The sequence below is a fragment of the Rhea pennata genome, chromosome 8 (assembly GCF_028389875.1).
Source record: "Rhea pennata isolate bPtePen1 chromosome 8, bPtePen1.pri, whole genome shotgun sequence".
Lineage (NCBI taxonomy): Eukaryota > Metazoa > Chordata > Aves > Rheiformes > Rheidae > Rhea > Rhea pennata.
Genome location: NC_084670.1, coordinates 19,717,017 through 19,733,128, shown reverse-complemented (window position 1 = coordinate 19,733,128; position 16,112 = coordinate 19,717,017). Strand labels below are relative to the sequence as shown.

Below are 16,112 nucleotides of genomic sequence, written 5' to 3'. Positions count from 1 at the left end.
CTCTGAATCTGGCCCAATAGGAACTGATAATACTTTTCAAAACAGAATTAACCGGTGACCAATAGATCCCATTTCTGTTTAATAAAAGGATTATTCTGACATTTTTCCTGGAAAAGGCTGTGTTTTGAAGTATCAGCTACAATCTTTTTCTGTTTAGTTGCTTATTGCCAGTTGTGAAGTCAGGCCTAGTGCTGTAAACAAAAATACAACAAGGTTTTCACTCATGGAGACTCTCAAGTGTTAAGTGGGACATAAAAGGAAATCACTGAGTGAGGCTGAGATTCTATCTTAAGCAATCAGGATCTTTCTTGGCAGCTACTGCCTAGTTGGTAAGCATTAAAATTGTCCCTAGGTAGTAGACAGCTTAAACCACATTTTACTTGAGAAATTTTAAGGCCAATCAGATTGCATATTTTCTATTTATTTTACTCTTGTCCAAGAAAAATTTGCAAATAAAATTTGGTCTGCTAGAATCTTGGTGGGTGTTTTGGCCCTCTCATATGCAAGGCTGTGACTGCTGATTTAACTGCAAGTGTTTATAATTATAGCTCAGGCTTTGCATAGATGGATCTGTGCCCACTGAGAAATGTGACTATGAAGTACGCTTTTTCTACTTATTTTTAGGGGCCTATGGGCTACCACAACCCTGGTATTTTCCTCTGCAGGAATCTTACTGGTTTGGCTCTGGACACCCAAAAACTGAAAAAACGGCGATTGCTAATGGTGAGTTCTTTCAAAACTTTGGTATTCAGAACAGCTTCAGAAACACTGGTCTGCTTAGAGATGACTGTATGGCATTTCTGTTAAATGACCTGCTGAAAAGATTAGAGAGAGCCATATACTGTGAATCTTGGCAGATGCCTTTGAACTTGTAGTGGCCTGCTATTGTTATGATTATTAGAGATGAGTTACTGTTCATCTGAGGGCCTCTAAAACAAGGGTTAACAAGCAACATCAAAGTCCTCGCTCTCTAACCAACCCATCTAGAGACATTCAAGGCGTTCTCATTGCCCAACACAGGATTTGAGTGAAACAAGTACTGCTAATCTTATATATGCAAGGACTCACCCATGCTTCTAAAAGTGATTTTCTTCTACCCAGCTTGGCAATAATTTAACTCTGTTTCCTTTGGGTTATTACAATGGTAGGCAAGATCTAAATTGACACCACTCTTGCACCAACTTTAGTGAGTGCAAGAGTCCTGCTTTTGTAGAATTTTTTTCTGTGCGTTGATGTTGGCGTAATTAAGAACAACATTTGAGTGATTTTATTTGAATAGAAATTAAACTGAATGATGATTAATGTCTGGAATAGATGCTTTCTGAAGGCAGTGTTTTAGAACGTGTTTTAAATTTACAAGGTAACAGTGAAACCAATCAAACTGACAGATGAATATGAGTGTTTTCATTACCGTTCTTATCTTTCACAGCTCTGACAGACCATTGTCAAGGCAGTCTCATTTCAGGATGATGCTTCAAGACTAGCAGGGAGTTAATCCTCTGTAAACATGTTAATATTACATCCACTGCTCACATATTTTGGTCAGAAAGGAGAAGGCTGTAACATTGTTCTCTTTGAAGAGATTTTGCATTTTGGTGCATTCTAAGGGAATGAGCAGCTTTTCCTTTAGACTTACTCTGATGGTTTTCAAAATAGTCGAGGCTTTTCTAGATATTATGGCCTCTGTTATCTGCATCTGTTTACTTCTGCTTTATGTCTGCTGCACACCAGATTCGAATTTGATTTTGTAGGAAGGAGGAGAGAGAGAGACAAAGGAGGACTTGGAGCATGTTTACAGATGAATGGAAAATCTTCCAAAGACGTAAATAAGATGTCAGCCTTTATATCTCACTGACTTTCCAAGGAATTTGGGTAGATCCTACACCAGTGTTTCTTCGAATATCTCAAAGTTGGAGTACAGAATTACTTATAGGGTTTTAACATTTTCTAAACTTTAGCAGGAAAAGATTTCCATTTTCTGATTGAATTTAGTGCCTCAGACATTTTGTGTGCTCTTTAATATATTTCCAATACAAGAGGGGGCACAAAATTTCTCAATACTCAAACTAAAGGACATGAGAAGGTTTTTAAACCCCCCCAGAATTGTTGTTCACATAGGTCAGCAACAGAAAAACTAATGGCTTCTGATTTATTGTCAAGTTTTTATATTATGAGCTTTTATTAGCATTTTTTAGATTGGTTAGATAAAACATTTTGCCTAAGTCAAGCCTGGAGTTCATTCTGTAGGTGATGTTATATCAAATAGCTGAGTGGATCTAATAGCTCATCGTTGAGAAAAATGGGGAGATCTTGCCTCTTTCCTCAGCTTCCGTCCTAGATTTGTTTTGCCATCCCCACCTTCCCACTAGCTTTGGTATTTTAGAACTTTCAGTGAGCTGATTCAACTCACAAACCCAGCTGAAAACTGCCCACTACTTTGCTAAGTTACTTTTCTGCCAGATATGAGAGTTGAATTACCTCACAGAATTTTCTGAAGACCTCCAGAGCTGGCACAAAGCAGGTGGTAGGAGCAGGCCAGCATGGGAAGATATGTGGGAAGGCCACAAGGCCCCTATCTTTCAGCAGAGGTAACCTTTCATAACACCTCCAGCTGCCTCATGTAACTTCACTGTGAACAGCAATTTATTTTTCTGGGCTGAAAAAAATTTTGAAGCTTCACTGATATGAATGATGAATTACAAGCTCTAGTGGTGCTAGGAACCGTAAATTTCTCTTATCTGCAAGAAATGGAATGTTTTATGTGGACACACACAAATCCGTGTATGCTGAAGGAGCTGGTCAATGTCACTGTAAGGCTGCTCTCCTCTTTGAAGGGTTCTGTTGACTGGGGGGAGGTTCCTGAAGACTGGAAAAAGGCAAGTGCCACACCCATCTTCCAGAAGCACAGGGAGAAGATGACAAGTTGGAGGGAACACTGGCATATAGGGCAGATATTCAGAGGGACCCTGACAGGCTGGAGAAATGGGTTGACAGGAACATCATGAAGTTCAAAAAAAGCAAATGTATACTACTACTATTACTGAAATAACTCCACATAACAGTACAGGCTGGGCACCAATTGGCTGACAAGCAGCTTTGTAGAAAAGCCTTGGTGGGCAACATGTTGAGCATGAGCCATCAACCAATTTTGCCCTTGCAGCAAAGGATGCTAACACATCCTGAGCTGTGTTAGCAAGAGTGTAGCCAGTAGTTAAAGGGAAGTGATTATTCCCCTCTGATCAGGTCTGAGAGACTGCATCTGGAGTATTGTGTTATCCAGTTTGAGTCTCTTCAGTGCAAGGAAGACATTGACTTACTGGAGGGAACTGAGTGAAGAGCCATCAAGATGATTAGGAAGCTGAAGCATTTGGCATATGAGGACATGCTGAGAGGTATATCTGCCCAGCCTTAGGAAGAGAAGGCCATGTGGAAATATTATTGCTGTTTATACCTACCCAATTTTAGCTAACCTTGGAGCATGCTGAAACTCATTTATAAGATTTTGATCTGTCTTATTTCAATGTTTCTTCTGCAGAACATCTCCCTGGGTTTTCTCAGGCAGGGACAGTTGGAAAGATCATCTCTAACTGATGAATGTCTTTGTAGAAGGCACATGATACCTACTGGAAGTACTAGGACTCTTCAATACCTCAGCTTACATGAACAGCTGTAAAATTTTTCTCAACTTGTGTCTTTCGTTCAAGTAACAAAGTATTTTCTTCACTTATCGTCTGGTTAATATGTTAGGAAGAAAACAGGACATAAAAATGTCAGATAAAATAAATGCAAGGCTGAAAATGAAATCAAGCTGGTTAATTAATTATCCTGGTACTTTAAAAAATGTGGTTCTATCAGTGCACTTCTGTAGTCTCCATTTTGTCAGTTTTAGGACTAGGCAAACTTTATTGCTATTTGTTCACCTTTGGGGGCAGGTTTAGCTCAGTTAGTTGGAGTGTGATGCTGCTAATGCCAAGGTTGCAGATTCAATCCCTGTATGGGCTATGCTGAGGGTTGGACCAGATGATCCCTAGAGATCTGTAAGGCTTTATGGGTTAAAATTTCTGATTGCATAAAGTTATGGTGAAATTTCACAGCAAAATTAAATCCTAGACCATATGATAAATTACAATGTGCTAGTTGCATTCTAGGCTACCAGCTTGCATCTGTTATGTAAACTGTTCCTTTAGTGACTCCCTCCTCTTGCAGCACCCTTTTTTTCCTGCTTCAAGCCTGTCCTCTTGGGTAATTTTGTGTAACTATTTTCCTTCTGGGCAGCAAAATCTAAAAGGAAGCTAGGAAAGTAGAAATTCTTGTACAAAACTTGACACTGACTCATTTACTGTGGTCTGGAGCTAGTCTCTTAACCTGAGTAGCAGTTTGCTTTTCATTTAACTTTCATTTAGATTTTTTTCCTCTCACTCCTTGTCATACTGGGAAACATTTCTATGGCCTTTCTGTCAGAGTGGTGAAAAACATAGTCTGGAGCTGCATGGATAGAATATGATGTATAAAAAATGTACCTAGTATTATTAAGGAGCCTCTACTCTGTTAGTCCTCCTTCCTAAATGTCCCTTCCTGACTACTAAGAATTAGGTTTTGAACTAGATGGCTTCAAGTACTATGTTCCTAACCTGAGTAAAGTGTTTTGATTAATGCTCTTGAAAAGTTAGGCCTATTTCATTTTTCCCAAAGCAACTCTAGAGATAAAATTAAGTTTTGTTTATTAAATGTTCGTTACTTTTGGTTTATATAGAAAAAAGTCCAAAATCAGAAGGCTATGTGGATCAGAAGGCCATGGAAGGAGAAAAAAATGAAAGCAGAACAGAGAAATCTGAAGAACTTGAAAAGCCAGAAGAAAAGAGTGGCAGCCAGGGGGAGAAGGATGGTAAAAACAAACAATGTAAACACAAACGAAAAAAACAACCCAACGAGCAGGGGAAGCCTAAGGCAGATGTCGAGGACAAAGATGAAATGAATAGTAAGGAGAGAGAGAGCAACCTGAGTACTTCTCAGATGTTATACTCATTGTACTTTGTAACGACCTGGATGTAGGAATGACTGCAGCAAAACTACAAGCGTAGTAGGCTATAGACATCAGTCTTAGTTTCTCCATAAAAGTATGGTGTAGTGTCACACTCTTTTGGCAGTAGCTCTCCTCCTGACACCGTAGTGTGGCAGTACTGTCTCTGCAGGAGGCACTCAGTTGTATTGTGGCTGGTATTTCACTGTAGTTCAGCAAGGAATAGTCTGAATTTTGCCGGGGGTATGTGACTACCAGAGCTAAACTCAGGAGAGACACTGACTCCCCCAGCTACCCTCTTACGTTCACAATTACATTCACTTATATATGTAATCCCTCAGAATATTTTTAGCTATCACCCCTTAAGAAAGTTGTCCTCAATGAGTACTCTCTGTAGCCTGGTTTTTTTACAGTGAAAATGCAGGCTGTCTCTATAGCAGATTAGTGTCCTGGTTAGGAAAAGCCTCAGAGACATGTATGTTGACTTTGTAGGGTTAAACAGAGCCATGACTTCAATACAAATGCTTATGCTGAGAGGAATGTTATTCCCTCCAGTCCCGTTTTTTGCCTATCTTCAGCATGTCTTGCATCTGTAGGGAAAGGCTGGTTTCAAAGAGATTTATCTGAAGTGTTCTATGTGTCTGTCTGCAGCCTTTTTTGATGCTGACATTAGACACCATCTAAGAATTCCTGAATGACCTGCCTTGTTTACAAGTGCCAATGTCATCTTTGGTGGGGAGCTAGAGGAGTTTTCTGCATGTGATACTTGGAGGAATGCATGTGGATTCTCTAGCAAAGGCAGCTACAGACAGCTGTGGCTCACTCTAACTCTTTTGAAAAGCTGGAGATAAAAGTAGAGTCATCAGTACTCACGTAGGCACTGAAAACATGCATTCAGGCTGAATGGAAGCAGGATAGGACTTCAAAAGAAATAAGACAGGCAGAGGGCAAAGGTCACTTTAGCCAGTCTTCTCCTAGCACTGCCTTATCTTTGAGGTGCTGTGCTCCTCAGCTCTCAAATTCCAGCTGCTCCACGACCAGAGAATTAGGGATTTACCTCTTACTGCACACGCACACACACACACACACACACACACAAAAAAAAAAAAAAAAAAATTGTCTTCCCTTTCAGCCAGCCATAAGGCATGTGGAGAAGCTGAGAGTAGACCTGGTATAGCTCAACCCAGTTACCAAAATGGTTCATGTAAGAGCTGACTCCAGTGGAATGGGAACTGAAGGCCGGTTCTAAGGGCTTAACTCTAGGGCCATCCAATGCTAGCATGGACAGAAACACTATAAATCTGTCCTAACTGCTCACTGTGTTTTAAGTAGAGCTTTCATCAAAGACCACATCCACAAATATTACCACCCCTGAAGAATGACCCAAATGGCCCAAAGCTGCAAGGAAGCATTAGTATCAGAGTAGAAACGTGGATCACCACAAAAAGGGGAACTCATCCCTCTACCTGTGCCATGCAAGTAATGCAAAGCAGGTATTAAGGGAAACTATCCGAACATTTACCTCAGAACTTGTCAATAGGTCTTGTAGGCAAATGAGAACTGAGCTTATGGTACATCCAAGAGCCAGGATGTTACCTCAGTTTCCTATATATGCAGAAGTATCAAGCTAGCTTCCATTTAAACTTTTGTGAATTCAGGGAAGATTGTATTTGATCCATTGAGGTGCAAGGAAAACTTTTTTTTGCTTTGCTTCACAAAGCAAAAGAAAGGTCTGTCATAAGCATCATTTCATTTAAAATAAAGCTGTCCGATATAGGACAATGATTTCAGCTGCACTGTGGTATGTACAGCTCTCACTTATGCAGAGTATTTGGGACTTGTTCCCTCAGCGTTTTTTATAATGACAGTCATAGCAGTCGCTAATGGAAGTGGGGCTGTTTTCACCATGATACTGGCTGCTCTCCACACAGGCCTGCTGGGTGCTGAACAATGAAGTAAATTGCATTTGCAAAACAAGCCACCCTACAAAGCCTTAGGCATTCTGTATAAACAAAAGTGGATGGGGGGGTCTTTAGTTTAAATTTCTCAACTCCTATAATTCACATTGCCCAAGGGATTCATTTAGTTCAAAGGAAGTTTGTTTTGTCTAGAAGTTGACGCAATAAAACATCCTAATGGTGATATTCAAAGTAATGCATTTTTAGTCCTGATAGAAAGCCATTCCATGTAGAGCGCATGCTAGATACTGCCCAAGTCTTGAACTGGCCTCAACAAGGGAGTAAATTTCACCTACTAGGATTAAAGACAAATGTTATTTTTTTTAAAGCATAATGTTAAAAGAATGCACAGCTGGACAGATGATTTGAATGGCAGATTTCAGCATTGCTGGAAAGGTAACCTGCTGCTTCTTTAATGTAATCTCTCAGTTTATCTAATTATTTACAGAATACAGTCCCAAAATAATCTTTCTGTTACACAATAAAAACAGAAAACATGTTAGCTTCACCTGATCCAGTGGGTTACCTCTCCACAGACCATTACAATTCTGAGCTGTGTTTCCGCTTTCATTGACAGCGTGGTAAGTCTGAATAAATTGCTCTGCAATTAGTAGTCTTGTCTCAGTTTGATACTGGTATAACTGGAGAATCTGGCCCTGGTACATAATGCTGTATTTTACTGGGATTGTACTTTTCAGGAGTCATCCTGAAAGCTAGAATCAAAACATGACCTTTTTTTCTTGTTTTCATTCTTGATTTCTTGACTTTCAAGTAAATACCTTCTTCGAGCCTGAGCCAACAGGTTTGATTCCAGGAGTGTGCGTTGAGAACCTGGTGAAGATTTTTGCGAGCAGGCCCAAGCCAGCAATAGATGGGATGAATATTACTTTTTACGAGGGCCAGATCACAGCCTTCCTTGGTCACAATGGAGCAGGAAAGACAACCACCATGTAAGTCTGTATTTTAGAAGTAAATCTGGGGCAGTGTCCTATTGCTCTGTCCTGAGGCCTGCTCTCTTCACTCTTACCTTATTACTCTTATCACCCCTGCAGCTAGTTTGACACACAACATTTTTTCCAGACAGGGAAATGCTGCGCCTACACAAAAAGAAGATAGTCTGAACTAGGTAAAGCCCTACGAGGAAAGAAATGCATAAGACTTGCGAGTGAAAGTTTAGAAAGTTTTAGAGAGGAGGAAGCAATTCTCTCCCTCAAAGCACTCTTTTCATGGTAAAACTTCCAATAGGTGAAGTGGGAGAAGAATTTCTGGCTGAAAGAGCTGCAGGTATGAAGGCCAGCACAGTCTATATAGTGTTGATTTCTCCAACAGGCTTTGTGTCAGTCATGTTTCTTGGCCTGTGTGCAAAGGAGTATGTAATATAGTCCCAACTGGTAAGAGATGCTGTTTAGATAAAATGATTACCTATGTGCAAGATCCACACCCAGATTATAAATGTTTCTTTAGCCCTACAACACCAGAGTCTCAGGAAGCCAAACTTTAGGAATATTTAGTTTTCTTTATACAAAACATGGAATGTTATCTGTCAAAAACTTTATTTGGCAAAGTAGGACTCACTGGTGAACAAAACTTATGATGGGTTTGTAACAGTTCCACTAAATACTGAAAGAACTGATGTTTCTCAAGTGCTGTTTCCCAGTTGCACAGTTTCTAAACTGTTTAACCAGAACTTAAGTTTCTAAATTGAAAAAAAAAAATTAAATTTGGAATGTACTTTAAGTGTATTTTAAATTATTCTACAGGAAATATGTTTGACCCAAAACAAAAACATTGCAGTCTGCAGACATTTTTGTAAATTTGATTTTTATATTCCACAAGCAAAAAAATCTATTGCTTTGAAATTTTCAGAACTGAAAAATGTATTATTCATCTAACTCTAGTACAAGTTCCACCCATTTGCAAAATAATGTTCTGCCTCCTTCCATTTTACTGTAGATAAAGGTGTAAGGCATGACTCAGCATGGATGCAGATGTCAAACAATTCCTCTGTATCTTGGTCCCAGTGAATTTAATTGTAGACCCTCTGTATGGAGGGGTGGGGTAACATCCTTAACAAACTACTCTGAAAAGTTTGTTTAAACCAGGCTGATTGAAACGGTTTTCTAATGCAGGCCGGGACCATACAGACAGGTCGTACTAGAAGTTACATATTAGCCAGGCAAGGGTGGTTTATACATACTGTTTCCACTTGAGTTGTTTCATCAAGCCCCATAGTAAGAAGTCACTATGCCCCTCCTGGTGGAATTATGCAAGGAATCGTCCTGATTTTTCAGAGATGAATGGGCATTTGCTCATTTTATTTTCCCAGGTCAATACTGACAGGCCTGTTCCCACCAACCTCTGGAACCGTGCTGATTGGCGGCCTGGATATTCAAACTCATATGGACTCCATTCGGCAGAGACTAGGCATGTGCCCTCAGTACAACATCTTATTCAATCAGTAAGTGTCACTCTACACTAGCTTTAAGAGCAAGGGTCCTAGTCTGCATGCTTGGTATATCCCCAAAGCTTATATTGTTTCCCTTGGTGTGCTGGCAGTTGATATATTGCAAAAGCCTTCTTCTAGCTCTTAACATTCCCATGGTACAGGTGTTGTCCTGTAGAGTAAGTAAAAATTCTTATTCTCCTGCTTCATTTAGTTGAGAACAAAGAGGTTTCCAAAGAAAATGATACTGTTGTTGGCATTGATGTTTTCTCTTGCAGTGTGGAGTATTGTAATACTTCGGCCTGAGGATTCATGCATTATAATTTAGGCCACTTTTTTACTAGAAAAGTGGACCCACAGTGCAGTAGAGGAATCTTTCATGCCCATGTTGCACTACCACTTAAGCACTGACCACTTTCTCAGATGTTTTCCAGCTTCACTACCATCAGTTTGTATTCATCCCAACAGCCATCTCTCTTCATCAGTGCAGCTGCCCCCATGAGTTCCTATTTTTACCCCATTTATTCTTGTTTTTAAATGGATGGTTTGACACCTACTCTGCCTGTTCTTTTGGTAGTGAGTTCTGCTTTGAAAAGGTGGAGAAAGAGCCTGTGATATTCACTAAGATATGTTGATCCAAAAGACTATCTATTATCTAGACTCAGCATAAAACAGTGTCCCCCTCCTTCAGCAGGATAAAGCTGAAGTGAAATTATTACTATTTGGGAAGAAGTCTGCTTATTCATTTAAACTGACTCTATGCCCTTCTGTCTGATTTCACAGCCTTACTGTAGCGGAGCACATCTTGTTTTATGCCCAGCTGAAAGGGAGATCCAGAGATGAAGCTGAGCAAGAACTGGAAGCAATGCTGGAAGACATGGGCCTCACCCATAAATGGAATGAAGAGGCTCAGAATTTGTCAGGTGCCTAGGGGGTTCTCAAAATTTTCTCTACTGCCTTTTCTTTTTCCTTGGGCAATTATCTTGTGAGTTCTGTGGGACCATATCCTGCCACCTCACCGTGCCCCATGGAGCTCTTTATTGTGAAAGAGATCCTTAAAAAGATTACACAAATAGTAAAGATGGCACAATCTGTCCCTAAAGCTTCTACTGCTTCTAAATATGGGATAAGTTCAAAATGTACTTAAGGCTATATTTTTAAATGAGTGTATCCAAAATACAGCTGTCACTGTAAGAAGAAACAAAGTACAACGTTTGATTTTTTTTTCAGGCTAAATGAAATATTATACCATCTTGCTGCTCCACAATTTGGGTGAATACTCTGGAATACTGTATCAGTTGTTAGGGACAGTTCCTTTAATTCTAACGGCAAAATGGTATGTAGTGTATTTGCAAGGACATATTAATAAAGGATACATTTGCACATTTATATTCAAAAGCTGATTTGAATAAACACCCAGGAGTTCCTATACCTCTTTGTCCTGCTTGCAGCTGTAAAAGTAGGACAACTTGATATGAGAACATGAAAAATCCCAGATCTTTGTACTATTGCATCTGGCCAGAACCAGAAAATGCAGCACATATGTGAAACATTCTAAAAATAATTACTAAAAAGAAAGCAAATTGTTCTGAACTTTATAAAAAATAACTATTAAAATCTGCAAACAGATTTCTGGTCAAGGATGGGTTTTGTTTTACTTGGATCAGGATCAGCACTGAAGAGCTGAGTTCATTGCATCCCTGCCATTTATGCAGCTGTCATCTCAGACTCTTGAATATGTCCCTGTCCTCTGGTAGGTGGAATGCAAAGGAAACTGTCTGTTGCCATTGCCTTTGTTGGTGAAGCAAAAGTGGTGGTCTTGGATGAGCCCACTTCTGGAGTTGATCCATATTCCAGGCGATCTATCTGGGATCTTCTGCTGAAGTATCGCTCAGGTAACAGGTTTGTGAGAGGGAATTGGGTTTTTTAAAACCTGTCATAGATACAGCACGTGCCTGCTGCATAAATGGTCCCTGATGCTGGGATATGAACGCATGCAAACAAGATTCTCTGAGCAGGCACCTATGCAGCAGGCAACCCTGAGACCTGGCTCTGGTACTGAGAAAACCCTGCATTAATTGCCTAAATTCTGTACAGTTCTGAGTTCATGAGAGGGTCCATGCCTTGAAGAGTCTTCCTTGTCCCTTCTTCTAGGCAGAACCATCATCCTGTCAACCCATCATATGGATGAGGCAGATATCCTCGGAGACAGAGTAGCCATCATATCCCAAGGGAAACTCTTTTGTTCAGGCTCTCCAGTTTTCCTAAAGAACTGCTTTGGATCTGGCTTCTATCTCACCCTTGTTCGCAAAATGAAAAGCACCAGAAGTAGAAGGGATGCAGTAAGTATGGTGCACCATGTAATCTAAAAAATATTTACATGTATTCTTGTGCTGTACCAGGGTAGAAAGCAAACAAGTGTTGCTTGTGGCTGTGGACAAAACTGACTTCAAAATGAAGAAAGCAATGATAAAATTTTACACTTCATGAAATTATATGGCTACATGAGAATCTCTGTAATAAATTTGTATTATCAGGACAGGTGAAAAAAATAAGTAGACATGAAGCCTTCAGTGGTCTATAGTTCATTCTGTTCAGTCAAGTATGTCTAAACATTTACATATCAAGTTGCCTTTGGCCATACATGGGTCTTTCTGATGCCAGCTTTTTGCAGTAGACTGGATGTAAATACATTTTTTCTCTAGTAACTAGGTCAGAAACTAGGAGAATCTGTGTTTATCCATATCTAAACCAGCTTCCCACAACTTGAGAATTAGGGATCTGGAGTGTTTCTGCTGCTAGTGAAACCTTCAGTTTTAGTAGACGCATGCTCTGCAAAAGCATGGCCACTGCTAGCTGCATTTCCCTGGCTATCTATGTGTAACTTAGAATACGCAGAAACAGTTTGTGAAGATCGATTTATTTTCTGCACTGCTTAATTCAGTCCTCGGATGACTTTGAATCTCAGTGCAATATGTTCAAGATGTTCCAGATACAACACATTTTTCACTGATGCAAACTGTTCAAAGGCTGACACCCCTTACATCCTGCTTTGCATTTATCTGATGCACTTTCGTCTTTGTATCTATTGCTTGTCTATAACAGTCTCTCTGTAGCTGTGGATCTCAGTGCTCCTGCTCCTGCTCCAGCTGTACATGCAGGGACAAAGAAGGTGCTCCAGAGCAGGAACTGGATGGTAAGAAATGGAATGGTTTGGCATTCCAGCACACAGTGCAGCAAACACATGCTCCAGCAAAGGAGCTACATTTCCTGTTGCGTGGTGCTCTCATCTTACAGATAACTGCTGCCAAGGCCACCTTTTCCAGCACTTGTCTCTGATACCTGTATTTTATTGTAACATTAATTTTGTAAGGTTTCCTTGGGCTTTTGCTTACCATTTTGATATATATGCGATTTAAGGTACAGATGCTGAACTGGAAGTTTGGGTGCTTCTTAATTATAAACCAATGTCTTTTTGGCTTTTCTGCCCATAAGAACAACTTAACAAATATTCAGGAACATATACTTACATTTTACTAACAGACCTCAAACAATTTCCTGCGACAGGAAACTGCAAGAAACTACTCCTATTCTAGAGCCATAACTAGCAACATGGTCAAGTCTAGTAGAGAATTAGCTGAGGTATCTGTGAGTTATGAAATAAAACAATGCCAGTTTGTATAGTACAAACAGCGGCTTTTGAATTAATTCCCAGCTTGGTTAAATATTCATTCTTTGAACACTGTTTTGACTTTTCATAGGAGATCTGAATGAGCTAGCAGAAGTAATTCATCATCATATCCCAGAAGCAAAATTAATCGAAAGCATTGGTCAGGAACTTGTTTACCTTTTGCCCAATAAAAACTTTAAACAGCGATCTTACGCCAGTCTCTTCAGAGAACTGGAAGAAACATTGGATGACCTGGGACTCAGCAGCTTTGGAGTTTCAGATACACCACTTGAAGAGGTACAGACGCATCAAAATATTTGCTGATCTTACCATCAGTCCCCAAATGTTTTCTGAGAGTATTCCTGTTCTTAAGTGTGAAATCTTACTTATTCCTAATATGCCCAGCAAACCTAGTCACATTTGATGTGACACAGTCAAAGTCATCGAGATGGGCACAGAGGAAGGCTTGAAGTCTGACTGCATGTTAGCCTTATGGAACATGACTCAGTATCCCGAATTCTCTCTCTCTTTGTATCCTAGTTTGTTCCTTCCTTTGTTTTCTGAGATATTTCATAAGAGATCTCTGGTTATGTAGTAAGGAAGAGTGCTGAAAGTGTCCAAAATTATTTCTAAAGTACCTCATTAAAGGATAGTATGTAGTGTTTCAGAGGTCAGCACCTGTACTATTCCTAATCTGGAAGTGTGTTTGCCTATGGCAGGTTTTCCTAAAGGCGACAGCAGAAGCTGATCCTGGAATGCAAAAAGCAGGTAGAGATCTATGAATATTTGACAAGCTTTTCCTGGGGCTATTCTGTATTCTGAATGCATAGTAAAGAAGAGTGTGAGAACTATCAGTCCTTGTATGGTGTTCTTGACAAAATACACTTGATCAGCAAATGTCTTTTTTTAGGAGCTGTCATGATATCTGAGGCTTTTATATAGACTGAATCAGACCCTTAACTGTAAATAAAAATGGAGTGTCAAGTCTCTAGTGTGTCAGTGGTTTCAGTAGTCTTAGTATGAAATGCTTTGCTGACCATCAGTCCATAAACTACATACATGATTAGCTTTTTTGTCCTGCTGAGAAGGAGTGTTACCTATACAATGCCACTGGATATAGCCATACTGCAACAGTTGTAATTAAAGCAGTGTGTGATGCGACGTACATATTTGGTAAAATTTGAAACTTGTTAAAATGCTTGTGCTGCCATCATGTCTAGAGGATAAAGTGTCTTCTCAGTCCCTTTTCATCAGGGCAATTCCTATTATTAACTATATTTCCTAATGTAGGAGGTGCTCAAGTAAACAGTTCTACTCTGGGCAAAATGTCTACTGAGAACAAGACAGCTGAACAAACCCCACTAGAAACCAATGACACTTCTCGAATGCCAGTAGGCGTAGCAGGAGATGGAAATGGAGGCAAAGGGTCCCAGCAATATAAAGGTTTTCAGCTTGTATGTCAGCAGATCAAAGCACTGCTAATCAAACGGTTCCATCATGCCACCCGCAGCTGCAAGGACTTCCTATCCCAGGTATTGACTCACTGTTGCTGTTCTTGACTCTTTCCCACAATGTTCTCAACACTGTCTTTCCTAATAGCATCCCTATGCAAAGCAACCAGAGGTGCCACTGATGGGTAACAGCGTCCTTATGAAGGCTGTTCTAATTATCGTTCCAGCTTCCGCCTTTTCTTCTTTTCTTCTGCCCTGAGTATGTCACCCTCACCAAGTTTGTGATTCAGTCACTAGTAGCCCAGCACGTACTTTCTTACAAAATACAGCTCAGCAACAACCAGAATCCTAACTGAAAGCATTGGCAATTAAGTAGTTGGTGTTTGGGAGGTAAAGTGGGTTTGATCCATGTTCTCCTACTGTCCCTCCTTTATATTCTGAGCTGTGTATGGTGTCAATGTAGAACATACATGTAACTTAGAGTGATGTTTTCATGTTCCCTGCAGGTTGTTCTGCCTGCTAGTTTTGTGTTGCTGTCTTTAATACTTACAGTCATTATTCCCCCGTTTGGAGAATATCCCACCTTAACCTTACACCCTTGGATCTATGGACAACAGTTTACTTTCTTCAGGTGAGGGGAATCACTGCATTAAATAATCACTGTACATCTCAGTCTAGCTGGTATAAAAAAAGTACAACTCTGCTGGAATCAGCAGACATAAAATAGCATGAAATTTGTGCAGGTGGGGAATACAGTGGCTAGTATGTCTAAATGATAGTCCTCAAACATTGCTGTCTTTGGTACCCTCCTCTTCCTACCTGAATTCATGACCTCATCGCTTATAAATGCTTATATCCTTTCTAACAGTAGATTCACTACTGTAAGAAATCCATTTTGGATGTGCCACTGAACTACTTTATTCATAATCTTAGAACTGTGAGATTCAAAACTATCTGCTGACTTGTGGTAAATTTGTTTATACTTTGTACAATATTTGTGCAAAGGTATAGAATCAAGATGAAAACAAACACTTTTATTAAATTTTTATTAGTTGCTGCTCAGCTGTTTCTCCCCACACTGTATCCCTAGACTGAGCCTAAATTTTATTGTTTACTAGCACCCTCTTTTCTTTCGTTCCTTAAAGAAGCTTCAGTTCTGTTCTGTCCATACACTGCACAAGTCCTCTGTGCTCCAGAAGCACAGAACGTGCACCAATGCAAAATATGTGCAATGCAGAAGAACTTTACAAGCAATATTTAAAACCTAGTCTAGACTGTAGCTAGCAAAAAGCTGTGAAACTGAAGACCACAATAATTTTGAAGCATATCACATTGTTCCTTGAAATGGAACCAGTTTCACATCCCTGAGTTTCACATTCAAAATTCTCATGGAAAATTAATTTAATCTACACATGCTAATGTGTGAAGCAGATTCTGATATTCATATCTGTGCAACACCTGGTACTAACAACATTCAGTAGTCTATTGTTATTAAACTGTTGGCTACTGATGCTTAATCACTATTACTAGATTGTCTTCTTGGCCCCAGCAAATCAAAATGTAGACTCTG

At 39.8% G+C, this 16,112-nt stretch overlaps 1 protein-coding gene across 1 annotated transcript in view; it reads left to right on the top strand.

Annotated features, from left to right (window-relative positions):
* ABCA4 (ATP binding cassette subfamily A member 4) overlaps nt 1–16,112 on the top strand; it is a 76,931-nt gene that overhangs the window by 39,814 nt on the left and 21,005 nt on the right. Inside the window, exons 17-28 of the mRNA XM_062580957.1 lie at nt 625–723; nt 4,754–4,978; nt 7,751–7,928; nt 9,305–9,436; nt 10,205–10,344; nt 11,179–11,316; nt 11,576–11,763; nt 12,527–12,617; nt 13,183–13,388; nt 13,811–13,859; nt 14,382–14,623; nt 15,049–15,173. Of these exons, the coding sequence (XP_062436941.1) occupies nt 625–723; nt 4,754–4,978; nt 7,751–7,928; nt 9,305–9,436; nt 10,205–10,344; nt 11,179–11,316; nt 11,576–11,763; nt 12,527–12,617; nt 13,183–13,388; nt 13,811–13,859; nt 14,382–14,623; nt 15,049–15,173 (1,813 nt within the window). The remainder of the gene's footprint in view (nt 1–624; nt 724–4,753; nt 4,979–7,750; nt 7,929–9,304; nt 9,437–10,204; nt 10,345–11,178; nt 11,317–11,575; nt 11,764–12,526; nt 12,618–13,182; nt 13,389–13,810; nt 13,860–14,381; nt 14,624–15,048; nt 15,174–16,112) is intronic.